This window comes from Anabrus simplex, chromosome 13 (assembly GCF_040414725.1).
Source record: "Anabrus simplex isolate iqAnaSimp1 chromosome 13, ASM4041472v1, whole genome shotgun sequence".
Lineage (NCBI taxonomy): Eukaryota > Metazoa > Arthropoda > Insecta > Orthoptera > Tettigoniidae > Anabrus > Anabrus simplex.
Genome location: NC_090277.1, coordinates 23,629,318 through 23,656,207, shown reverse-complemented (window position 1 = coordinate 23,656,207; position 26,890 = coordinate 23,629,318). Strand labels below are relative to the sequence as shown.

General features: G+C 38.1%; 1 protein-coding gene across 2 annotated transcripts in view; it reads right to left on the bottom strand.

The window, feature by feature from the left end:
- LOC136884706 (zinc finger protein 85) overlaps nucleotides 1-25,949 on the bottom strand; it is a 417,693-nt gene extending 391,744 nt beyond the window's left edge. For both annotated transcript variants that reach the window (XR_010861415.2, XM_067156988.2), the window contains exons 1-2: nucleotides 25,888-25,949; nucleotides 23,557-23,684 (exon numbers count right to left, since the gene is read on the bottom strand). Coding sequence is in view for 1 of the 2 variants with exons in the window: in XM_067156988.2 (XP_067013089.2) it covers nucleotides 23,557-23,622 (66 nt within the window). In the remaining variant the exon portion in view is untranslated. The remainder of the gene's footprint in view (nucleotides 1-23,556; nucleotides 23,685-25,887) is intronic.
- Between the last annotated feature and the right edge of the window lie 941 nt (nucleotides 25,950-26,890).

Here is a 26,890-nt window from a genome sequence, read left to right as displayed (position 1 = left end):
GATATACTATACGACTGTGTTCTTATGCTGAGCCCAAAATTTGAGCCCCCCAGCGTGCCCCCTTCAGGGAATTTTGAGAATTTCGGATTTTTCTAGGGATCTTGGGGTCATCAGTTTCCCTCGTACCAAGTTTCAAATTTCTGAGATTTCTGGAAGTGCCTCATTAATTCACGTCTTTTTTCATTTTTAAATATTTATATATACATCGCTCCAGCCCGACTTGCTTTTATATATATAGATGACGGATAAGCAGAGCACGTTGAAAAGTGCAGACTTCCACTTCGAGATTCATATCTCCTAAACGGTTTATGATATTAAGAAGCGGTTTGCGCCATCAGACGCCTCATTTATCGCTCTAAATGTTTGTTTCTAAACTATATCCTCGTATCTCCCATATTAAGGGGGTAAATTGAGTTCAAATATTGGATAGGGTGAAATTTGGGTGCATTTTTAACATTTTACATTACAATTTGCCTACTTATGTATAAGCTAGAATCATGAAATTTGGTACACATATGTCCCTTAATGGTGCCAATGTGCACACCTAGCGCGATCATCCTATCATTCTTATAAGTGTGTCAAACATTGAAATTTACTTGTAAAAATCACCAAATTTACGAACAATCCAGAAATACGGCCACATTTAACGTATAAGGGAGAGAGATACGACAAAATGTCACAGGACCAAAGTTGTAGATCACTCCGAATTGAAGTGACATTGCGCCATCCGTTTTGTGATACGACTTACCGTTTAGCCAAAAAATAGCTCAAAAGGAATGTCTGCACAGTCATTAAAATTGCCTCCATATTTCGATATCTTTGGGGGTAAAAAGTGAAAAATTTGAACATCTTGGAATTTTCCCGTCGGTTAGGGACCAAAAGCTATATATTCACCAAATTTCAATTGTCTACCTCGTCTGGCAGGTTGTGCCGCCATCTTGATTTGGGGGGATAGGGGATAAAAATGAGGAAATTCCCGAAAATGTTTAAGCCCACGAAACCTATAGGTTATCGTTTTGGATATACTATACGACTGTGTTCTTATGCTGAGCCCAAAATTTGAGCCCCCCAGCGTGCCCCCTTCAGGGAATTTTGAGAATTTCGGATTTTTCTAGGGATCTTGGGGTCATCAGTTTCCCTCGTACCAAGTTTCAAATTTCTGAGATTTCTGGAAGTGCCTCATTAATTCACGTCTTTTTTCATTTTTAAATATTTATATATACATCGCTCCAGCCCGACTTGCTTTTATATATATAGATGACGGATAAGCATGAGCACGTTGAAAAGTGCAGACTTCCACTTCGAGATTCATATCTCCTAAACGGTTTACGATATTAAGAAACGGTTTGCGCCATCAGACGCCTCATTTATCGCTCTAAATCTTTGTTTCTAAACCATATCCTCGTATCTCCCATATTAAGGGGGTAAATTGAGTTCAAATATTGGATAGGGTGAAATTTGGGTGCATTTTTAACATTTTACATTACAATTTGCCTACTTATGTATAAGCTAGAATCATGAAATTTGGTACACATATGTCCCTTAATGGTGCCAATGTGCACACCTAGCGCGATCATCCTATCATTCTTATAAGTGTGTCAAATATTGAAATTTACTTGTAAAAATCACCAAATTTACGAACAATCCAGAAATACGGCCACATTTAACGTATAAGGGAGAGAGATACGACAAAATGTCACAGGACCAAAGTTGTAGATCACTCCGAATTGAAGGGAAATTGTGCCATCCGTTTTGTGATACGACTTACCGTTTAGCCAAAAAATAGCTCAAAAGGAATGTCTGCACAGTCATTAAAATTGTCTACATATTTCGATATCTTTGGGGGTAAAAAGTGAAAAATTTGAACATCTTGGAATTTTCCAGTCGGTTAGGGACCAAAAGCTATATATTCACCAAATTTCAATTGTCTACCTCGTCTGGCAGGTTGTGCCGCCATCTTGATTTGGGGGGATAGGGGATAAAAATGAGGAAATTCCCGAAAATTTTTAAGCCCACGAAACATATAGGTTATCGTTTTGGATGTACTATACGACTGTGTTCTTATGCTGAGCCCAAAATTTGAGCCCCCCAGCGTGCCCCCTTCAGGGAATTTTGAGAATTTCGGATTTTTCTAGGGATCTTGGGGTCATTAGTTTCCCTCGTACCAAGTTTCAAATTTCTGAGATTTCTGGAAGTGCCTCATTAATTCACGTCTTTTTTCATTTTTAAATATTTATATATACATCGCTCCAGCCCGACTTGCTTTTATATATATAGATGACGGATAAGCAGAGCACGTTGAAAAGTGCAGACTTCCACTTCGAGATTCATATCTCCTAAACGGTTTATGATATTAAGAAGCGGTTTGCGCCATCAGACGCCTCATTTATCGCTCTAAATGTTTGTTTCTAAACTATATCCTCGTATCTCCCATATTAAGGGGGTAAATTGAGTTCAAATATTGGATAGGGTGAAATTTGGGTGCATTTTTAACATTTTACATTACAATTTGCCTACTTATGTATAAGCTAGAATCATGAAATTTGGTACACATATGTCCCTTAATGGTGCCAATGTGCACACCTAGCGCGATCATCCTATCATTCTTATAAGTGTGTCAAACATTGAAATTTACTTGTAAAAATCACCAAATTTACGAACAATCCAGAAATACGGCCACATTTAACGTATAAGGGAGAGAGATACGACAAAATGTCACAGGACCAAAGTTGTAGATCACTCCGAATTGAAGTGACATTGTGCCATCCGTTTTGTGATACGACTTACCGTTTAGCCAAAAAATAGCTCAAAAGGAATGTCTGCACAGTCATTAAAATTGCCTCCATATTTCGATATCTTTGGGGGTAAAAAGTGAAAAATTTGAACATCTTGGAATTTTCCCGTCGGTTAGGGACCAAAAGCTATATATTCACCAAATTTCAATTGTCTACCTCGTCTGGCAGGTTGTGCCGCCATCTTGATTTGGGGGGATAGGGGATAAAAATGAGGAAATTCCCGAAAATGTTTAAGCCCACGAAACCTATAGGTTATCGTTTTGGATATACTATACGACTGTGTTCTTATGCTGAGCCCAAAATTTGAGCCCCCCAGCGTGCCCCCTTCAGGGAATTTTGAGAATTTCGGATTTTTCTAGGGATCTTGGGGTCATCAGTTTCCCTCGTACCAAGTTTCAAATTTCTGAGATTTCTGGAAGTGCCTCATTAATTCACGTCTTTTTTCATTTTTAAATATTTATATATACATCGCTCCAGCCCGACTTGCTTTTATATATATAGATGACGGATAAGCATGAGCACGTTGAAAAGTGCAGACTTCCACTTCGAGATTCATATCTCCTAAACGGTTTATGATATTAAGAAACGGTTTGCGCCATCAGACGCCTCATTTATCGCTCTAAATGTTTGTTTCTAAACCATATCCTCGTATCTCCCATATTAAGGGGGTAAATTGAGTTCAAATATTGGATAGGGTGAAATTTGGGTGCATTTTTAACATTTTACATTACAATTTGCCTACTTATGTATAAGCTAGAATCATGAAATTTGGTACACATATGTCCCTTAATGGTGCCAATGTGCACACCTAGCGCGATCATCCTATCATTCTTATAAGTGTGTCAAATATTGAAATTTACTTGTAAAAATCACCAAATTTACGAACAATCCAGAAATACGGCCACATTTAACGTATAAGGGAGAGAGATACGACAAAATGTCACAGGACCAAAGTTGTAGATCACTCCGAATTGAAGTGACATTGTGCCATCCGTTTTGTGATACGACTTACCGTTTAGCCAAAAAATAGCTCAAAAGGAATGTCTGCACAGTCATTAAAATTGCCTCCATATTTCGATATCTTTGGGGGTAAAAAGTGAAAAATTTGAACATCTTGGAATTTTCCCGTCGGTTAGGGACCAAAAGCTATATATTCACCAAATTTCAATTGTCTACCTCGTCTGGCAGGTTGTGCCGCCATCTTGATTTGGGGGGATAGGGGATAAAAATGAGGAAATTCCCGAAAATTTTTAAGCCCACGAAACCTATAGGTTATCGTTTTGGATATACTATACGACTGTGTTCTTATGCTGAGCCCAAAATTTGAGCCCCCCAGCGTGCCCCCTTCAGGGAATTTTGAGAATTTCGGATTTTTCTAGGGATCTTGGGGTCATCAGTTTCCCTCGTACCAAGTTTCAAATTTCTGAGATTTCTGGAAGTGCCTCATTAATTCACGTCTTTTTTCATTTTTAAATATTTATATATACATCGCTCCAGCCCGACTTGCTTTTATATATATAGATGACGGATAAGCAGAGCACGTTGAAAAGTGCAGACTTCCACTTCGAGATTCATATCTCCTAAACGGTTTATGATATTAAGAAGCGGTTTGCGCCATCAGACGCCTCATTTATCGCTCTAAATGTTTGTTTCTAAACTATATCCTCGTATCTCCCATATTAAGGGGGTAAATTGAGTTCAAATATTGGATAGGGTGAAATTTGGGTGCATTTTTAACATTTTACATTACAATTTGCCTACTTATGTATAAGCTAGAATCATGAAATTTGGTACACATATGTCCCTTAATGGTGCCAATGTGCACACCTAGCGCGATCATCCTATCATTCTTATAAGTGTGTCAAATATTGAAATTTACTTGTAAAAATCACCAAATTTACGAACAATCCAGAAATACGGCCACATTTAACGTATAAGGGAGAGAGATACGACAAAATGTCACAGGACCAAAGTTGTAGATCACTCCGAATTGAAGTGACATTGTGCCATCCGTTTTGTGATACGACTTACCGTTTAGCCAAAAAATAGCTCAAAAGGAATGTCTGCACAGTCATTAAAATTGCCTCCATATTTCGATATCTTTGGGGGTAAAAAGTGAAAAATTTGAACATCTTGGAATTTTCCCGTCGGTTAGGGACCAAAAGCTATATATTCACCAAATTTCAATTGTCTACCTCGTCTGGCAGGTTGTGCCGCCATCTTGATTTGGGGGGATAGGGGATAAAAATGAGGAAATTCCCGAAAATTTTTAAGCCCACGAAACCTATAGGTTATCGTTTTGGATATACTATACGACTGTGTTCTTATGCTGAGCCCAAAATTTGAGCCCCCCAGCGTGCCCCCTTCAGGGAATTTTGAGAATTTCGGATTTTTCTAGGGATCTTGGGGTCATCAGTTTCCCTCGTACCAAGTTTCAAATTTCTGAGATTTCTGGAAGTGCCTCATTAATTCACGTCTTTTTTCATTTTTAAATATTTATATATACATCGCTCCAGCCCGACTTGCTTTTATATATATAGATGACGGATAAGCAGAGCACGTTGAAAAGTGCAGACTTCCACTTCGAGATTCATATCTCCTAAACGGTTTATGATATTAAGAAGCGGTTTGCGCCATCAGACGCCTCATTTATCGCTCTAAATGTTTGTTTCTAAACTATATCCTCGTATCTCCCATATTAAGGGGGTAAATTGAGTTCAAATATTGGATAGGGTGAAATTTGGGTGCATTTTTAACATTTTACATTACAATTTGCCTACTTATGTATAAGCTAGAATCATGAAATTTGGTACACATATGTCCCTTAATGGTGCCAATGTGCACACCTAGCGCGATCATCCTATCATTCTTATAAGTGTGTCAAACATTGAAATTTACTTGTAAAAATCACCAAATTTACGAACAATCCAGAAATACGGCCACATTTAACGTATAAGGGAGAGAGATACGACAAAATGTCACAGGACCAAAGTTGTAGATCACTCCGAATTGAAGTGACATTGCGCCATCCGTTTTGTGATACGACTTACCGTTTAGCCAAAAAATAGCTCAAAAGGAATGTCTGCACAGTCATTAAAATTGCCTCCATATTTCGATATCTTTGGGGGTAAAAAGTGAAAAATTTGAACATCTTGGAATTTTCCCGTCGGTTAGGGACCAAAAGCTATATATTCACCAAATTTCAATTGTCTACCTCGTCTGGCAGGTTGTGCCGCCATCTTGATTTGGGGGGATAGGGGATAAAAATGAGGAAATTCCCGAAAATGTTTAAGCCCACGAAACCTATAGGTTATCGTTTTGGATATACTATACGACTGTGTTCTTATGCTGAGCCCAAAATTTGAGCCCCCCAGCGTGCCCCCTTCAGGGAATTTTGAGAATTTCGGATTTTTCTAGGGATCTTGGGGTCATCAGTTTCCCTCGTACCAAGTTTCAAATTTCTGAGATTTCTGGAAGTGCCTCATTAATTCACGTCTTTTTTCATTTTTAAATATTTATATATACATCGCTCCAGCCCGACTTGCTTTTATATATATAGATGACGGATAAGCATGAGCACGTTGAAAAGTGCAGACTTCCACTTCGAGATTCATATCTCCTAAACGGTTTACGATATTAAGAAACGGTTTGCGCCATCAGACGCCTCATTTATCGCTCTAAATCTTTGTTTCTAAACCATATCCTCGTATCTCCCATATTAAGGGGGTAAATTGAGTTCAAATATTGGATAGGGTGAAATTTGGGTGCATTTTTAACATTTTACATTACAATTTGCCTACTTATGTATAAGCTAGAATCATGAAATTTGGTACACATATGTCCCTTAATGGTGCCAATGTGCACACCTAGCGCGATCATCCTATCATTCTTATAAGTGTGTCAAATATTGAAATTTACTTGTAAAAATCACCAAATTTACGAACAATCCAGAAATACGGCCACATTTAACGTATAAGGGAGAGAGATACGACAAAATGTCACAGGACCAAAGTTGTAGATCACTCCGAATTGAAGGGAAATTGTGCCATCCGTTTTGTGATACGACTTACCGTTTAGCCAAAAAATAGCTCAAAAGGAATGTCTGCACAGTCATTAAAATTGTCTACATATTTCGATATCTTTGGGGGTAAAAAGTGAAAAATTTGAACATCTTGGAATTTTCCAGTCGGTTAGGGACCAAAAGCTATATATTCACCAAATTTCAATTGTCTACCTCGTCTGGCAGGTTGTGCCGCCATCTTGATTTGGGGGGATAGGGGATAAAAATGAGGAAATTCCCGAAAATTTTTAAGCCCACGAAACATATAGGTTATCGTTTTGGATGTACTATACGACTGTGTTCTTATGCTGAGCCCAAAATTTGAGCCCCCCAGCGTGCCCCCTTCAGGGAATTTTGAGAATTTCGGATTTTTCTAGGGATCTTGGGGTCATTAGTTTCCCTCGTACCAAGTTTCAAATTTCTGAGATTTCTGGAAGTGCCTCATTAATTCACGTCTTTTTTCATTTTTAAATATTTATATATACATCGCTCCAGCCCGACTTGCTTTTATATATATAGATGACGGATAAGCAGAGCACGTTGAAAAGTGCAGACTTCCACTTCGAGATTCATATCTCCTAAACGGTTTATGATATTAAGAAGCGGTTTGCGCCATCAGACGCCTCATTTATCGCTCTAAATGTTTGTTTCTAAACTATATCCTCGTATCTCCCATATTAAGGGGGTAAATTGAGTTCAAATATTGGATAGGGTGAAATTTGGGTGCATTTTTAACATTTTACATTACAATTTGCCTACTTATGTATAAGCTAGAATCATGAAATTTGGTACACATATGTCCCTTAATGGTGCCAATGTGCACACCTAGCGCGATCATCCTATCATTCTTATAAGTGTGTCAAACATTGAAATTTACTTGTAAAAATCACCAAATTTACGAACAATCCAGAAATACGGCCACATTTAACGTATAAGGGAGAGAGATACGACAAAATGTCACAGGACCAAAGTTGTAGATCACTCCGAATTGAAGTGACATTGTGCCATCCGTTTTGTGATACGACTTACCGTTTAGCCAAAAAATAGCTCAAAAGGAATGTCTGCACAGTCATTAAAATTGCCTCCATATTTCGATATCTTTGGGGGTAAAAAGTGAAAAATTTGAACATCTTGGAATTTTCCCGTCGGTTAGGGACCAAAAGCTATATATTCACCAAATTTCAATTGTCTACCTCGTCTGGCAGGTTGTGCCGCCATCTTGATTTGGGGGGATAGGGGATAAAAATGAGGAAATTCCCGAAAATGTTTAAGCCCACGAAACCTATAGGTTATCGTTTTGGATATACTATACGACTGTGTTCTTATGCTGAGCCCAAAATTTGAGCCCCCCAGCGTGCCCCCTTCAGGGAATTTTGAGAATTTCGGATTTTTCTAGGGATCTTGGGGTCATCAGTTTCCCTCGTACCAAGTTTCAAATTTCTGAGATTTCTGGAAGTGCCTCATTAATTCACGTCTTTTTTCATTTTTAAATATTTATATATACATCGCTCCAGCCCGACTTGCTTTTATATATATAGATGACGGATAAGCATGAGCACGTTGAAAAGTGCAGACTTCCACTTCGAGATTCATATCTCCTAAACGGTTTATGATATTAAGAAACGGTTTGCGCCATCAGACGCCTCATTTATCGCTCTAAATGTTTGTTTCTAAACCATATCCTCGTATCTCCCATATTAAGGGGGTAAATTGAGTTCAAATATTGGATAGGGTGAAATTTGGGTGCATTTTTAACATTTTACATTACAATTTGCCTACTTATGTATAAGCTAGAATCATGAAATTTGGTACACATATGTCCCTTAATGGTGCCAATGTGCACACCTAGCGCGATCATCCTATCATTCTTATAAGTGTGTCAAATATTGAAATTTACTTGTAAAAATCACCAAATTTACGAACAATCCAGAAATACGGCCACATTTAACGTATAAGGGAGAGAGATACGACAAAATGTCACAGGACCAAAGTTGTAGATCACTCCGAATTGAAGTGACATTGTGCCATCCGTTTTGTGATACGACTTACCGTTTAGCCAAAAAATAGCTCAAAAGGAATGTCTGCACAGTCATTAAAATTGTCTACATATTTCGATATCTTTGGGGGTAAAAAGTGAAAAATTTGAACATCTTGGAATTTTCCAGTCGGTTAGGGACCAAAAGCTATATATTCACCAAATTTCAATTGTCTACCTCGTCTGGCAGGTTGTGCCGCCATCTTGATTTGGGGGGATAGGGGATAAAAATGAGGAAATTCCCGAAAATTTTTAAGCCCACGAAACCTATAGGTTATCGTTTTGGATGTACTATACGACTGTGTTCTTATGCTGAGCCCAAAATTTGAGCCCCCCAGCGTGCCCCCTTCAGGGAATTTTGAGAATTTCGGATTTTTCTAGGGATCTTGGGGTCATCAGTTTCCCTCGTACCAAGTTTCAAATTTCTGAGATTTCTGGAAGTGCCTCATTAATTCACGTCTTTTTTCATTTTTAAATATTTATATATACATCGCTCCAGCCCGACTTGCTTTTATATATATAGATAGATGACGGATAAGCATGAGCACGTTGAAAAGTGCAGACTTCCACTTCGAGATTCATATCTCCTAAACGGTTTATGATATTAAGAAACGGTTTGCGCCATCAGACGCCTCATTTATCGCTCTAAATGTTTGTTTCTAAACCATATCCTCGTATCTCCCATATTAAGGGGGTAAATTGAGTTCAAATATTGGATAGGGTGAAATTTGGGTGCATTTTTAACATTTTACATTACAATTTGCCTACTTATGTATAAGCTAGAATCATGAAATTTAGTACACATATGTCCCTTAATGGTGCCAATGTGCACACCTAGCGCGATCATCCTATCATTCTTATAAGTGTGTCAAACATTGAAATTTACTTGTAAAAATCACCAAATTTACGAACAATCCAGAAATACGGCCACATTTAACGTATAAGGGAGAGAGAGACGACAAAATGTCACAGGACCAAAGTTGTAGATCACTCCGAAATGAAGGGACACTGTGCCATCCGTTTTGTTATACGACATACCGTTTAGCCAAAAAATAGCTCAAAAGGAATGTCTGCACAGTCATTAAAATTGCCTCCATATTTCGATATCTTTGGGGGTAAAAAGTGAAAAATTTGAACATCTTGGAATTTTCCCGTCGGTTAGGGACCAAAAGCTATATATTCACCAAATTTCAATTGTCCACCTCGTCTGGCAGGTTGTGCCGCCATCTTGATTTGGGGGGATAGGGGATAAACATGAGGAAATTCCCGAAAATTTTTAAGCCCACGAAACCTATAGGTTATCGTTTTGGATATACTATACGACTGTGTTCTTATGCTGAGCCCAAAATTTGAGCCCCCCCAGCGTGCCCCCTTCAGGGAATTTTGAGAATTTCGGATTTTTCTAGGGATCTTGGGGTCATTAGTTTCCCTCGTACCAAGTTTCAAATTTCTGAGATTTCTGGAAGTGCCTCATTAATTCACGTCTTTTTTCATTTTTAAATATTTATATATACATCGCTCCAGCCCGACTTGCTTTTATATATATAGATGACGGATAAGCATGAGCACGTTGAAAAGTGCAGACTTCCACTTCGAGATTCATATCTCCTAAACGGTTTATGATATTAAGAAGCGGTTTGCGCCATCAGACGCCTCATTTATCGCTCTAAATGTTTGTTTCTAAACTATATCCTCGTATCTCCCATATTAAGGGGGTAAATTGAGTTCAAATATTGGATAGGGTGAAATTTGGGTGCATTTTTAACATTTTACATTACAATTTGCCTACTTATGTATAAGCTAGAATCATGAAATTTGGTACACATATGTCCCTTAATGGTGCCAATGTGCACACCTAGCGCGATCATCCTATCATTCTTATAAGTGTGTCAAACATTGAAATTTACTTGTAAAAATCACCAAATTTACGAACAATCCAGAAATACGGCCACATTTAACGTATAAGGGAGAGAGATACGACAAAATGTCACAGGACCAAAGTTGTAGATCACTCCGAATTGAAGTGACATTGTGCCATCCGTTTTGTGATACGACTTACCGTTTAGCCAAAAAATAGCTCAAAAGGAATGTCTGCACAGTCATTAAAATTGCCTCCATATTTCGATATCTTTGGGGGTAAAAAGTGAAAAATTTGAACATCTTGGAATTTTCCCGTCGGTTAGGGACCAAAAGCTATATATTCACGAAATTTCAATTGTCTACCTCGTCTGGCAGGTTGTGCCGCCATCTTGATTTGGGGGGATAGGGGATAAAAATGAGGAAATTCCCGAAAATTTTTAAGCCCACGAAACCTATAGGTTATCGTTTTGGATATACTATACGACTGTGTTCCTATGCTGAGCCCAAAATTTGAGCCCCCCAGCGTGCCCCCTTCAGGGAATTTTGAGAATTTCGGATTTTTCTAGGGATCTTGGGGTCATCAGTTTCCCTCGTACCAAGTTTCAAATTTCTGAGATTTCTGGAAGTGCCTCATTAATTCACGTCTTTTTTCATTTTTAAATGTTTATATATACATCGCTCCAGCCCGACTTGCTTTTATATATATAGATGACGGATAAGCATGAGCACGTTGAAAAGTGCAGACTTCCACTTCGAGATTCATATCTCCTAAACGGTTTATGATATTAAGAAACGGTTTGCGCCATCAGACGCCTCATTTATCGCTCTAAATGTTTGTTTCTAAACTATATCCTCGTATCTCCCATATTAAGGGGGTAAATTGAGTTCAAATATTGGATAGGGTGAAATTTGGGTGCATTTTTAACATTTTACATTACAATTTGCCTACTTATGTATAAGCTAGATTCATGAAATTTAGTACACATATGTCCCTTAATGGTGCCAATGTGCACACCTAGCGCGATCATCCTACCATTCTTATAAGTGTGTCAAACATTGAAATTTACTTGTAAAAATCACCAAATTTACGAACAATCCAGAAATACGGCCACATTTAACGTATAAGGGAGAGAGAGACGACAAAATGTCACAGGACCAAAGTTGTAGATCACTCCGAATTGAAGGGACACTGTGCCATCCGTTTTGTGATACGACATACCGTTTAGCCAAAAAATAGCTCAAAAGGAATGTCTGCACAGTCATTTCGATATCTTTGGGGGTAAAAAGTGAAAAATTTGAACATCTTGGAATTTTCCCGTCGGTTAGGGACCAAAACCTATATATTCACCAAATTTCAATTGTCTACCTCGTCTGGCAGGTTGTGCCGCCATCTTGATTTGGGGGGATAGGGGATAAAAATGAGGAAATTCCCGAAAATTTTTAAGCCCACGAAACCTATAGGTTATCGTTTTGGATATACTATACGACTGTGTTCTTATGCTGAGCCCAAAATTTGAGCCCCCCCAGCGTGCCCCCTTCTAGGAATTTTGAGAATTTCGGATTTTTCTAGGGATCTTGGGGTCATTAGTTTCCCTCGTACCAAGTTTCAAATTTCTGAGATTTCTGGAAGTGCCTCATTAATTCACGTCTTTTTTCATTTTTAAATATTTATATATACATCGCTCCAGCCCGACTTGCTTTTATATATATAGATGACGGATAAGCATGAGCACGTTGAAAAGTGCAGACTTCCACTTCGAGATTCATATCTCCTAAACGGTTTATGATATTAAGAAACGGTTTGCGCCATCAGACGCCCCATTTATCGCTCTAAATGTTTGTTTCTAAACCATATCCTCGTATCTCCCATATTAAGGGGGTAAATTGAGTTCAAATATTGGATAGGGTGAAATTTGGGTGCATTTTTAACATTTTACATTACAATTTGCCTACTTATGTATAAGCTAGAATCATGAAATTTGGTACACATATGTCCCTTAATGGTGCCAATGTGCACACCTAGCGCGATCATCCTATCATTCTTATAAGTGTGTCAAATATTGAAATTTACTTGTAAAAATCACCAAATTTACGAACAATCCAGAAATACGGCCACATTTAACGTATAAGGGAGAGAGATACGACAAAATGTCACAGGACCAAAGTTGTAGATCACTCCGAATTGAAGTGACATTGTGCCATCCGTTTTGTGATACGACTTACCGTTTAGCCAAAAAATAGCTCAAAAGGAATGTCTGCACAGTCATTAAAATTGTCTACATATTTCGATATCTTTGGGGGTAAAAAGTGAAAAATTTGAACATCTTGGAATTTTCCAGTCGGTTAGGGACCAAAAGCTATATATTCACCAAATTTCAATTGTCTACCTCGTCTGGCAGGTTGTGCCGCCATCTTGATTTGGGGGGATAGGGGATAAAAATGAGGAAATTCCCGAAAATTTTTAAGCCCACGAAACCTATAGGTTATCGTTTTGGATGTACTATACGACTGTGTTCTTATGCTGAGCCCAAAATTTGAGCCCCCCAGCGTGCCCCCTTCAGGGAATTTTGAGAATTTCGGATTTTTCTAGGGATCTTGGGGTCATCAGTTTCCCTCGTACCAAGTTTCAAATTTCTGAGATTTCTGGAAGTGCCTCATTAATTCACGTCTTTTTTCATTTTTAAATATTTATATATACATCGCTCCAGCCCGACTTGCTTTTATATATATAGATATGGCTCAAATAAATGCCAAAAAAATTAATATGTGCCGAGCACATAATTAACATAAATTTACAACAATTTACAAAGGACGGGCAATGTCCCGTTTCAAAATGAAAACATTTACAAAATAAACGCAACGACCTGGGGAAGAAATTCACACTTCGCTTCGACCTACGCAGTTAAATTCATTTTAACGCATCCTGACGGATATCATTTAAATTATAATTACAGGACATACCGCGACAGAATAAAATTATGCTAAATCCGATCCATAATAAAACTATATATATACATCACTTATCATCAAATCAATATTTCAGGGACCTTAGCTTACATCTACACTGAATTTACTTAACAGACCGTTCTGTTATAAATTGGATGGCTTAGAAGCCTGCTTCCCAATAGAATGAGTTTCGGACTCATATTTAAGAACAAATCTTTTCAACGCTGGCCATGACATAACCAACAACAATCCAAGTAACACAAATTAATACAAAAAAAAACACTCTCGGAGAAACCTGTAATGACATGCAATAAAAAAAATAATATCATCTGTGTATTCAATATCTGAAATATAAACAATAAGATACTAGACTCCTTCATATAAAAAGAACGCCGAACTCCAGGCTCAGCTTTCCGTCTGTTGATCTTTCACTAGCACGCTGTAATATAAATCACGGAACACTTCTATGCGCCTGCTATGAAACATCTTACTTCGCCAGAAAAGACTAACTAATTGGTTTGGTAAATCTTGCCTGAGAAATTCTAATATGTTTGAAAACATAAATTGCGCTGCCATTCACTTCTCTGTTCATTTAATTAATACAAGGCCTCAAACTCAAACAATGGGACCCATACACATTCCTATGGCCTTAACTACATATTCCAATATAACACGGCTTGCAGATATGATACTCAACACATCTGGCCTAACACTTTGGGGTCCGTGAGTTCGATTCTCACAATCATAATGAACACTTGAGGCAAATCAAACCTCTCTCTTTCCATGCAGCTGACACCATTATATCTTTCCGATATTCACACATAGTAATCTCAGTTACAGGCTAATCTTGCCCTTTTCTCGTAAAAACATAACTCAATACCAATTAGCTAGTTCTCTCTGCGGATCTAGAAGATATTAGTTCGACGGTGCACGTATACATTGGTCATCACTGCCATGTATTCCTATAAACGTGCTACATGCAGGAAAAAAATACCTTGCTAAATTTTATTCCCAGACCAAACTTTACGCTGTGTAGCCTTCATACTAAAAGAGTCTACATCTTGTACCAAAATGGAATTCACAGTTACCTTTAGACATATATATCCTCATCTACACCTAATCATTTCCCTCTTTCCCATCTAATAAAAAGGTAATAAAGTAAAATATAAAAATCAGGGTTCCAAACATGCATTTCCCTGAAACATGACACTAATCTATAAAAATACAACATAGCTCAGTCACAACAAGACTGACATTTACATTTACATTACACTAGGATCGAATTAGCCTAATTCCTTCTATCTAAGCATGCCTATAATTAAAAATGAACTTAACTGGTAGCGTCTCAGTTTCTTCATGATTCCAGGCCACAGCGTCCAGCAAATTACGCCATTATTGCACCAAACTGCATGGCGTTATCAAACACTCTGCAAGTCTTTTCTTCTCTCTTCATCATTATGTAATAGTGCTTCGCACACACCATTTAATTGTACCGATACGATGACGACGGTTCGTACAAGTTCTTCGCGAAACCGAACGCGTACCGGACACAGTATTTGCACAAATCGTATGCAAATTACGCATACACGGGTACGGAAATTTCGACAGTAACTATCGTTTTATTGATATAATCCCGTGTCACCACCGCACTTTGACATACGTGATACCTGATATTATTTATATAGCAAAGGTAATTGCTCTGTTAATATACTATGCACACTCGTAACTGCAATCTAACACTTGCATTCATGTAATGCATATTTTCAGAAAGGAAAACGTTTCAGCTTCACAAATTTACTACTCATATGTTCACACTGGTCACTTAAAAAAAAGTTACTTTCCTATACCACTGGCTTCATATCAAAAACACCGACCCGCGCGGTTCACACTTCAAAAGCAAAGTGACTTTTCATTACCAGAGGCTGCTAAATACACCAAGCTCCCGGTATTAGTCATGTCTTAGGGGATTCCACTGGCGTGATGACGTTACTGCTCACCCACTACTCTACAAAGCGCTGATTCAATAAAAATATGTTGATTACTTTATTAATTCAAATTAAGTATTGCAACTGTCTACAGGTAGTTCTTTTAATGTTTAACTGGCTTCTATTTTATATTAAAACCGTGGAGTCTAGCTTTATAACAAATTGCCTGATAAAATAAAGAGTAGTACAGCACTATAAATTTAGAAGTTGGTAAGACTGACTTAATTTGTTTTGTAAATCCCTTCATTCTGCCATATCGCTTCCAGGGCCGTGATTGGTCCTTTTATAATCGGCCGCTCTCAAACACTCTCGTGCATCCCCGGGTGACTCATACGGAGTACACGACATTTTCACTGTTGCTATGCTTAGATAAGAAGCTATTACTGATGTCACCCGATGACGGAATACTGCATTACGCAACTTCTAGGTCGCATCATGACTCCCTTCGAATATGAACTGCAAAATATTACAACATATTATATAATTGATATTTGGGGCATATATGATATAGCACACCGTGTCTCTCCTAGGTATTCCAAGTTTCTTATCTTCTGCATGTTGGTGAAGGTTTGTTGCGAGTACTTGTCAACCTTGCTGTTCAGTCAGATTTTTCCCTCACCTTGCAGCTTGTTACATTAGTATTTCCAGAGTTGTTGAATTATGTAAATATATTGACTATATTTGAAAATACTGAAGTATGGTTGTTGAGAATGCCCAGAAACTGTTACAATGGATAGATCAAGTGGAAAATTAGATGAACAAGAAGGAGGAAGCTGGTGTATGTAATTGACATTTGCTGTTATAATGTTGAACGAATGAAGCAAAGTTTTCTGGAATTGAAACTGAACCGGTTGTTACAAATTCTGACCAAGCTGTACAAAACAGACCCTCTACACAGGGAAAGACGGAGGAACCACATGGGAAGTACACTGCAGAAACACGACACATAATACTACAATAATAATTAAACTCATGTTTTAGTGGTTCACCTTTTCAATACTATATTATGCAATGTTTATATTACATTTGAACCTTGTTTGGAACCACTTTCGGCCTTGGCTGCCCATCATCAGCAATAATATAAAACTGTACAAATACATCTAATGACTAAAACAAATGCACTAACACAAATGACATCAAAAGGTAATAAAAGGATGAACTATGTGCAAAACACGTAAAATCAGACTCTAAAATCCTCGGATGCATAGCATCACGTTAATATGTTAGTGCTTCTTGTTAAAATATCTTGAAAAGTGCTAATGGAGATTGTCAAAAATAGCACATGAAAATATGATTAATAGCTGGTAGTTCATAGAATGCAGTTGTTAGAAATTCGCAATTCAATGCGGTGTCCATGAAGTTGACCTAAGTAAATGATAGTCAAAATTAATGAACTAAAAGGAGAGAGAGTGCAAATCAAATGGCATAAGTTATATGAGACTTACCTTAGGTTACAGCATGTGGTGTGTGGCCTACTGTGTGCCTTACTAATGGGGAGGAGTTGAGATAGGATCATGAGATTCAAAGGGAACACAGAAAGGGAAAGGGCTGGCCAAGGAGAGAGGAGAGGGCAGGGAAAGGAAGGGAGGGCAAAAGGGAAGGGGTTTAAGGCAGGGCTGAAGGATGTGGGAAAACAGGTGGCTGCTGAGGGAAGGTGCCGTGAATAGAATAACTTGAATTCTGACTTTTTTGTTTGATGTTCATAAAAATAGGAATTAGAAGGCCTAACAGGATATATGGCTTTTCAGAAATGTCATCAATATTATTATTTAGGATAAATTATTGATCTATGTGTATGAAGCAGGTTCTGTAATGTTCAGGAGCGGTCCTTTGTTTATGACTTTGAGAATTTCCACATCTTGTTTTATGTCCGTCAATTTGTGATCATAGTCATGTATATGCTGTCCCACAGCCAAAACTCGACTGTATTTAAGGGCATTAACATGTTCTGAGTATCTAATATTAAAGCTCCTTCCAGTCTGTCCAACATAAGAACAACTTGTGAGACATCTACCGAGTGCCAGATGGAAAGCATGAAATGAACATTCCACAAAGGAAGCATGGCATTTATTTTTCCCTGCAGAAACTACAAAGCTAATTGTGCATTATACCAATCTCAAATTGGCAGATGCATAAAAGAGTCACCAATGAAAGAGATGTTTGTGATACTGATTAAACAATGCAGAATTCCCTAAATTTGTAATTAAAATAGTTTAAAAATACAATAATTCTTATGAAAATAAATACAGAAAGCTTAACCAATTCGATCTGGAACTGTATTATAAAGGTTACATTCAATTTATTTCGTGCATGAGGGAAGTTCTTACCATGTGCCCACTTCTGTCCCTAGTGACCTCATTTTCTGTGCCTGCTTAAGTAATGAAATTATATATTAAGTTAATAAATTCCATGTAACGCTTATCAGTCATTCTGAATCTCCATTAATACTATGTTCTTATGATTTTCTTGCATTCAGCTAATGCTTCTCCTTACCATGTCTGCCCTTCTTTTCTTTGGGGGCTGTGTTTAATATGTATCTGTCTTCTCACTGTTATTGGATATGTTTGTTTATGTTTATTTTTGTGGATTGCCCTTTGTTTACTGGATATAGATTGTTGAAATAAATGAAATAGCATATGGCTTTTAGTGCTGGGAGTGTCTGAGGACAAGTTCGGCTCGCCAGATGCAGGTCTTCCGATTTGACGCCCGTAGGCGGCCTGCGCGGCATGATGAGAATGAAATGATGTGTCTGTGATGGTGGGCAAAAATTTATTTCCTTAGTTGTGGGAAATGTTGGAAGTTTTTCAGGATTTAGATTTTGTGAGCTTCTCTTGCTGATATTATTCAACTATAAATATTTTTGTACTAAATAATATTTTTATTTATTTGTGCCTTATTCTTCGTTTCAGCAACCTGGGAGCTTATTAAGAATTCTCCATTTTAATATTCATCACATTCTAACCATGAGTTGTGATTTTTTTTTGCTAGGGTCTTTACGTCGCGCCGACACAGATAGGTCTTATGGCGACGATGGGATAGGAAAGGCCTAGGAGTTGGAAGGAAGCGGCCGTGGCCTTAATCAAGGTACAGCCCCAGCATTTGCCTGGTGTGAAAATGGGAAACCACGGAAAACCATTTTCAGGGCTGCCGATAGTGGGATTCGAACCTACTATCTCCCAGATGCAAGCTCACAGCCGCGCGCCTCTACACGCACGGCCAACTCGCCCGGTAGTTGTGAATTATGTTAAAATTCAACTGTCAAGGGATACCTAATCACTATCTTGATTTAAAGGAAATTCATTATCTTCATCATACTTATCATGAATTATGTCATGATTTACCATTTCAAGTGCAGTATTCAAATTATTTTCATTTAAAAAAGCTACTGTTAACCATAATGGGTGATCTCAAATCTTCTTTTCAGGCAAATGTACAAAACTTATTACGTTCCATTTTGCATTGTTATTCACACCTTACATTTCATTTTGTCTTCTTGTTCACACCCTCTTTATACTCCAGGGAATGGGCCTGTTTTCATCATCACTTCAGAAGGGTATTTCTGGAGTTCAGTTACCTTCAAAAGGTTACATGATGTTCCTTGTACTTGTGAGTTTCTTGCTTCTCATGTTTATCATGTGATAAACTTCTTATGTTTTGATAGGCTCTGTTTTGCTTCTCCTGCCTTGTACTGCCTCTAAATATGTTGTTCACACATAGAAGCAGTGAGGGGTAACATCTTAGCAGTGGTACAGGGGTGGTGCAAAATAATGCTTTAGCATAAGGGATGACACTGTGTGAAACTAATAAATGAAGAAAGAATATGAAAAATCAATTAAAACTTCTTACTGTGAAATAAAAAAAAATTAACTATGCCTGTTTTCTTCCTTTACTACCAACAAAATGTTTTGTTCCTAGATGGTTGCCAGAGATAGATATCATGGGAAAACAGGTCAATGTACCAAAATAAATAAATGAAAAGATGTGTAAACTACTGACACCAGGATGATGCCTTCAAATACCACTAGACTGAGCCAGAATTGAAATTGAGTCAATCAGCCTGGCATGAACAATGATAGATCACTAGAAAAGTAATATCAAGTAACTGAACTTGAGCTACAAAGGTGGAAACATGAGGTCGAGGATGCAGTACAGGCACTATACAAGTCCGCACTAGGTACTATTGATGACTACATAATGAAATAAAGACACAGCTTCTGGATGACCCTGTTCAACAAGTTATCACTTCTCGAATATTTTCCTGTATTCCTTATTTTTAACAAACTACATTTTATCTTTATCTTATGTTTCCCTGTTTTCTTGTATTTTTCTGCCATTCTCCTTATCCGCATCAAGAGTGAAGAAATGTAAAGGTGGACCCACAGTGAGTGCTGATGTCTTCCTTCCTGATCAAGCTGGGAAGCACAAACCAGCCTGTTGGGGCTCAGAAGAGAGGGATGTAGAGTTGTTATTGGCATGGAAAATGCCTTTGGCAGTGTATGAAACATGGAAATTGTCATCATCCTTTTGTGTTTTTGTATTCATTCTCATCTCCTCTTCATGCTGCACCCTCTTCCCACACTAAACTGTAATTATGCTCATCCTATTATGAGTTCGTTTTCACGTGACACTTGTTTGTTCCTCTCCAATGACTATTGCACCTTTTGTGTTTGTCCCGTTTCTAAAAAAATTTCCTCCTCTATTTTATCTTTATCTTATCCTTCCTCCCTATTTATCTTGCTTGCTGCTTCAAGACTGAAGTTCTGTCAAGATAGCCCCTGAATGAGTATTAATGCCCTCCTTCATGCTGAAGCTGGAAAGAACTCGTCGGGGACTGAGAAGATGCAGAAGAACTGGGATCGATAAACTCCCCTATCATGTGTTCCCCTTTCTCCCTCACTGTCCTTATGAGTTTATTTGACAACTGACTGTATCCTTCCAATGCTTATTCTTTCATCCATTGATGGTCATGGATTAGATTCAAGACAGCCCATCAAGTGACTGCTCCCACTATCCCTGTAGACTCCCAACCAGCCTTAACTGTCATCTCAAACAGACACACAATGCATCTGCTTGCTCTTACAATCAGAAATAAAACCATTCATGTAAATAACCTCAACATTCAGAGGCTCAAAGGGCAAGAGAGACTTTGAGGGAAGAAAGCAGAGACCACAAAGCTAAAACTGCACCCAGCTATCTACGTATCATTTCTTATTGTACAATACCAAAGACAAGATGCAGGAATTTACTGAAACAATAAAAATACATAGGCTGTTGCCAGTCGTTCAACTGGGCCACAAATGAAATGAAAGATGCTGGCATCTAGTGGCGAGGAGAGGAACTGTGCTGGCTGCCAAAGCCTGTTGCCCTCCTCTGCGGCAATTATTAAATAATGACAGATGAAATTAAATTATATTGGATTGAAATATTACAGGAAAGGCCGGAGTACTTAGAGAAGAGCTTGTCCAGCCTGTACTTTGTCCAGTAACAATCTTAAAATCTTATGTAGATTGACTGAAATTTGTACCATAGAACCCAGCGATGAGAGGCCAGCATACTGCTGCCCGAGGTATGGAGGCTTTTACTGGAAAAATATTACACGAAAATCTAGATTGAAACATACATATCCTCACAGAATGCTACTCAGACTAAACTATTCATTCCAAGTATCTCCCATTGATATTCTTTATATTTTGTGCATAATTACATCCACAAGCAAATTTTTATAAACCAAGGCTGCTTTAGATCACCCCTTCACAGAATAAACATAATTACTTCACTACTGTGTGACAGCCCAAAGAAAACAAAACAAATATCTTACCACACCATGAAAGAATGAACCCTCTTTGCAAGGGAATATCCTACTCTACCATAGTCTCTTCACCTATTTCCTAAGCAAACATCACATATAAACTCCCAGCATTTCACGTTTCACCATATCAATCTTCCGTAACATTCAAAAATAACATGACTCCACTATAATGCACAACTCTGTAAATACCACTGGTATATCAACATGTGGTATCCTTTTCATGTGCTAAATTAAATAGTAAAAAAAAGACCTATGTCATGTTTTCCATCTCCTGACAATATAACATTATATAACATTATTACAATATTAAAATGTTAATATCACATTTACAATATAGCAGGTCATGGTTTCTGGAAAAAAAACTCACTCTCAAGTTGTTATCATTATTAAAGGGTAGAGAAAGTTCCGTCACCTATTCAGTACCATTAGATTACTGTAATATATTATATAATTGGTACTCGTTTTGACCCTGCTACATTAGGTCATCTTCAGCCTTAATCAAATTTGAAATACATGTATATATATAACCACCAGTAAAAAAAAAAAATTAGAATCGGGCAAGTTGGCCATGCCCGTAGAGGCGCGCGGCTGTGAGCTTGCATCCGGGAGATAGTAGGTTCGAATCCCACTATCGGCAGCCCTGAAGATGGTTTTCCGTGGTTTCCCATTTTCACACCAGGCAAATGCTGGGGCTGTACCTTAATTAAGGCCACGGCCGCTTCCTTCCAACTCCTAGGCCTTTCCTATCCCATCGTCGCCATAAGACCTATCTGTGTCGGTGCGACGTAAAGCCCCTAGCAAAAAAAAAATTAGAAATTGGTATATCTTAAGTAAAATCTAAATCTAGAACAGTGATGAAATGTCCGACTACACATTTAAAATTGAAACAAAAATAACACATTAAAACTGTTGTGAGTGGTGTTGGACTCGGCCAATATCATTATAATAACCAAGTATTCTTGAGTCTTGACTTGATCTTGGAGCTGATATTAATTGTCTGTATAGTAGCCCCTTTTGATCTACAAATTGTGTTTTGTTGAACAGAATACATGAGTAACAATTTATGTATTTTTTTTAATTTTTCCTTTAAACTTGCTTTACATCACATGGACACAGATATGTCGCATGGTGGGGATGGGATACGAAAGGCCTAGGAATGGGAAGAAAGCGACTGTGGCCTTAATTAATGTACAGCCACAGCATTTGTCTGTTGTGAAAACGAGAAACCATGTAAAACCATCTTCAGGGCTGTGGACAGTGAGGTTCGAACCCATTATCGCCCAGATGCAAGCTCACAGCTGTACACCCCTAGCCGCATGGCCAACTCATACAGTAAACAGTTTATATATGGCTTTGAAAGGGACATTCACAACTTGAATAAGTGGCCTTTCCATCAGATGTAATGATCTATTGTTTTAATTCAGTGAGAAGTGAATGCCCCATGTTCCTTGTAATTTATGTGCACTCATTACTGACACCAACACTATTTACCCTTTGACAGTAATTAATTGTCAATATGGACCATAATGACATTTGTAACTTATAATTTGTTATCATTATTGACTCCGTATCATGCAAACTAGCTTTATCGATTTCGAAACGCCAAGATGACGGACACTGTACCCGCAAGAGGCTGATGTATTTGAGCATCTTTAATATCATGAGGGTGATAAAGGATTTAATATGCCAACTTGAAACAAGAAGGCCAGCCCTCCACAACCTGAGCCACTCAGACTGCTATTTTTCCTGACAAGAGTTACAAAGCAAAGGGAGATGAAGAGAAACTCCCTCCTTCCTCAAAGCCTAACGAATGAATTCAGCTTTCAGATATGCTGTGCAAAATAAAAGATGCATACCTGTAAATTCTGCATTTATGTAAAAATTAAAAAATATCTAGTCAATTTGAGATTAGTATACAAATACATATATGCCTTAGCAATAGACAGCAATATATTCACACATTTCCTGATCAACAGATAAAAGTAGAGTTATGTAATCAGTCAAACTCAGATGACAGCTAAGGGTTTAATTGTAATCACTATTAAGTAATCTGGAATGATACTTACGCATGAACTATTTGATGTTTCCTCAAAGCAGATTGGTTCCTCTTTGATTTTTACTTCCAACTCCATTTTAAATAGTGTTTGCTGATGTAGATGGTTTTGGGATGTAGATTACTTCCACAGACCTTGCACTGAAACACGAGCAACCAACACTATTATTGCTGTTTGTAGTCAAACCTGTAGGTTTAGATGACTGTTGATATTGTGCTCATAGCCACAGGACCTCCAGTTATAGCCAGGAACTGAACCCCAGGGGTAAACAATTTATCTGAAAGAACATCCCACACCCACAGATTGGGATTACTTTGCACACCCCTTGTGAAAAGCCTGTTGCTATGGAACTTACGTATCGCCCAGTACACTAGGATTCTAATGACTGGTTTGATGTACATCCCATATAATCCTATCCTATGCTACGCTGTAGGTGTACTCTAATTTGTTCGTTATATCTTGTCCTCTATAGAACAAATGACTTCTTCTTACAGTTTGTTTTACATCACACTGGCACAGACAGGACATATGGCATTATGGCTAAGAGCGGGAAGAAAGTGACCGTGGCCTTGAGTAAGGTACAGTCCCAGCATTTGCCTGGTGTGCAAATGGGAAGGCACAGGAAACTGTCTTTAGAGCTGCCAAGGCCACTACCTACCCACTCCTAGCCCTTTCCTACCCCATAATTACCATACGTCCTATCTGTGTCAGTATGATGTAAAGCCAATAATAACAAAAAAGAAGAAATTCTACAACCAAACCTTCAAAACTACTATTTCTTGCTCAACTTGCAGGGCAAATGATCTGCTTTTAACAACTGTGGAAATACAACCGCCCCACCCTGTCCCTCTGCCAGCTCTACTGGCTATGAACATTCTGTACTGCTCAATATAAAGACTAGACTAGAGTCCAGAGGTGATTCATTTAAAATATACATTTGAAATTCACTATTAGGAATGTTCTGATATAGTTCATACAGTTTTGTTTTCAATCCACAAACATTTGGGTAGTAAATGGGGAGCCCAGTCTTATGCATCACACTTATAAACTATGTAAATCATCCTGGCTGTTAATGACAACTGTGTGTAAACTCTGTGCCTTATAAATTTTTATAAGCATAGTTGTTCTCTCAATGCAGAGTCCTCACATGGGTCAGCAGCCCCTTTAAGAGCTACACACAATATGTTGAATTCAGTAGCAGTTTTGCCAGATTCCTCATTGATGAAACTAATTATTTGATAAGAGGATAACCAGGTACTCATTGGTAAATTTATCCAAAAAGTTAAAAACATTATTCATCACGTTACAATATATACTGTATGTCTGTTACAATAAACCATTACCAAGCTCGATAGTTGCAGTCGCTTAAGTGCGGCCAGTATCCAGTATTCGGGATATAGTAGGTTCGAACCCCACTATCGGCAGCCCTAAAGATGGTTTTCCGTGGTTTCCCATTTTCACACCAGGCAAATGCCGGAGCTGTACCTTAATTAAGGCCACGGCCACATCCCTCCCACTCCTAGCCCTTTCCTGTCCCATCGTCGCCATAAGACCTATCTGTGTCGGTGCGACGTAAAAAAAAAAAAAAAAAAAAAAAAAAACAACAACAAACCATTCCGAGCTACTTATGAGCTCCTTCGTTACAAGAAACCGTTCCGAACTGGCTATGAACTACTTTGTTCCAACAGTTCTGAACTGGGTACGGAATTCCTTCAAAATTATCTTAATGAGTATACGCGAATTCGAATGCTTCCAGAAGTGTTTGTAAATGGAATTAGTAAATGGCAATTGTGAACCGTCTGAACACCATCTACGAATTGTTAAAAATAAACCTTTAATGCCGGATGATGGATGACCTCACTAATCAGATGAGAAGTACTATATGTACTGGCATCACTAACTGGTCGAATTATACGTGCATGTATAGAAAACGCAGCCCCTGGTATTGAATGACTCGACTCCGAAATGGTTCTAAATGTACATAGAACAGCATTTCGGAACTCGTAGTTCAGAACCAGTTCTGAATTTCTGTTGGAACTACATGTATACTACTGCGCATGAGCAGGCTATTCAGAATCAATTTGGTACCACGTTAGAACAAAATTGCATGTAATCTCACTAAGAACGGTACCGCTAGGTGGGTAATATTTAATGTAAAGAGCCTACAGTCGGCAGGAAAACAGAATTACGTGCGCCTGTTCTTGGCGTGTTCAAATCCGAACTGAACAATAAAGCTTTCCTATTACGTTCCTTAAAGAGAAGTAGAAGACTGAGACTCCAAAATTTATTAGCAACATGTTCAAAGGTTTAGACACAGTGTAAAACGTAAGAAACTGCAATTACCTGATAGAGAAAATCTTAAGGGTAACAGCACAATCCACAGAAACAATCTGCCTCAATATGTCCGAGATGCACAATACAACAAATGAATACGCACATTAAATAGCAAGTCAACCACTTCGAAAGTAAACCTAGTAAACCAGAAATAAGTAATAAATTTATAACCAGTGCGTTGTTCCTCGGCTGTATATACATACACATCCGGTATAATTCACTTAACGCCAACTAAATACTGTACATAGATAGAAGTCATAAGTCATATGGGACAACTAAGACGAACTACTATTTTTCTTGTTCTTGAAGTGGATTTGGGCTCGTTATTTTACCCAGACACAATATATATATATATATATATATATATATATATATATAATTGTACTAGAGTTGAACGCAGCTCGGAAGGCGGTTTCGTTGCGCAGAGAGAGACAGAAGTATGAGGTGCGGTGATGCCAATGTGGCTGCTCATAACAGCATGTATGTGTAAACATTTTTGCATCCAGTTATATCCTTAATTCCAAAGCGATGACCTATATTTTTTGTCGGCTTAAAAGTTTCGTGAAAGTCCAAATTAATTTTTTACATCAAACCCCGAGAAAGTGTTCAGGAAAATTTTCGAGATATTAAGGAAGGTAAATGGACTGTCCAGTTTCGATTCCGTAGGATATTCGCCGTTTTTATACATATCAAATATTGTTGTACGCAGAACATTTTTAATGAAATCATCGAGGAACGACACTGGCTTCTTCCTCTAAGGGTTCTTCTCTGGCGACCGGAACACCGCATTATTTTTATTTCCGAAGCTTGTTTTATCCTCTGTACTGTTTTCAGGCCGATACCACACGCGAGTGCTGTCTTCTTTTGAAGCGTGGCAACATGGCGTTCCTCACCTTCTCCGCCTATGAACGCCTGCTGCTGCATGCTTACCAAATACAATTTAAATACTATTTCCCTCGCCTGTGGACGGAATACTTGTCTTTTTGTTCTTCCTGGATCTATCGTACACACG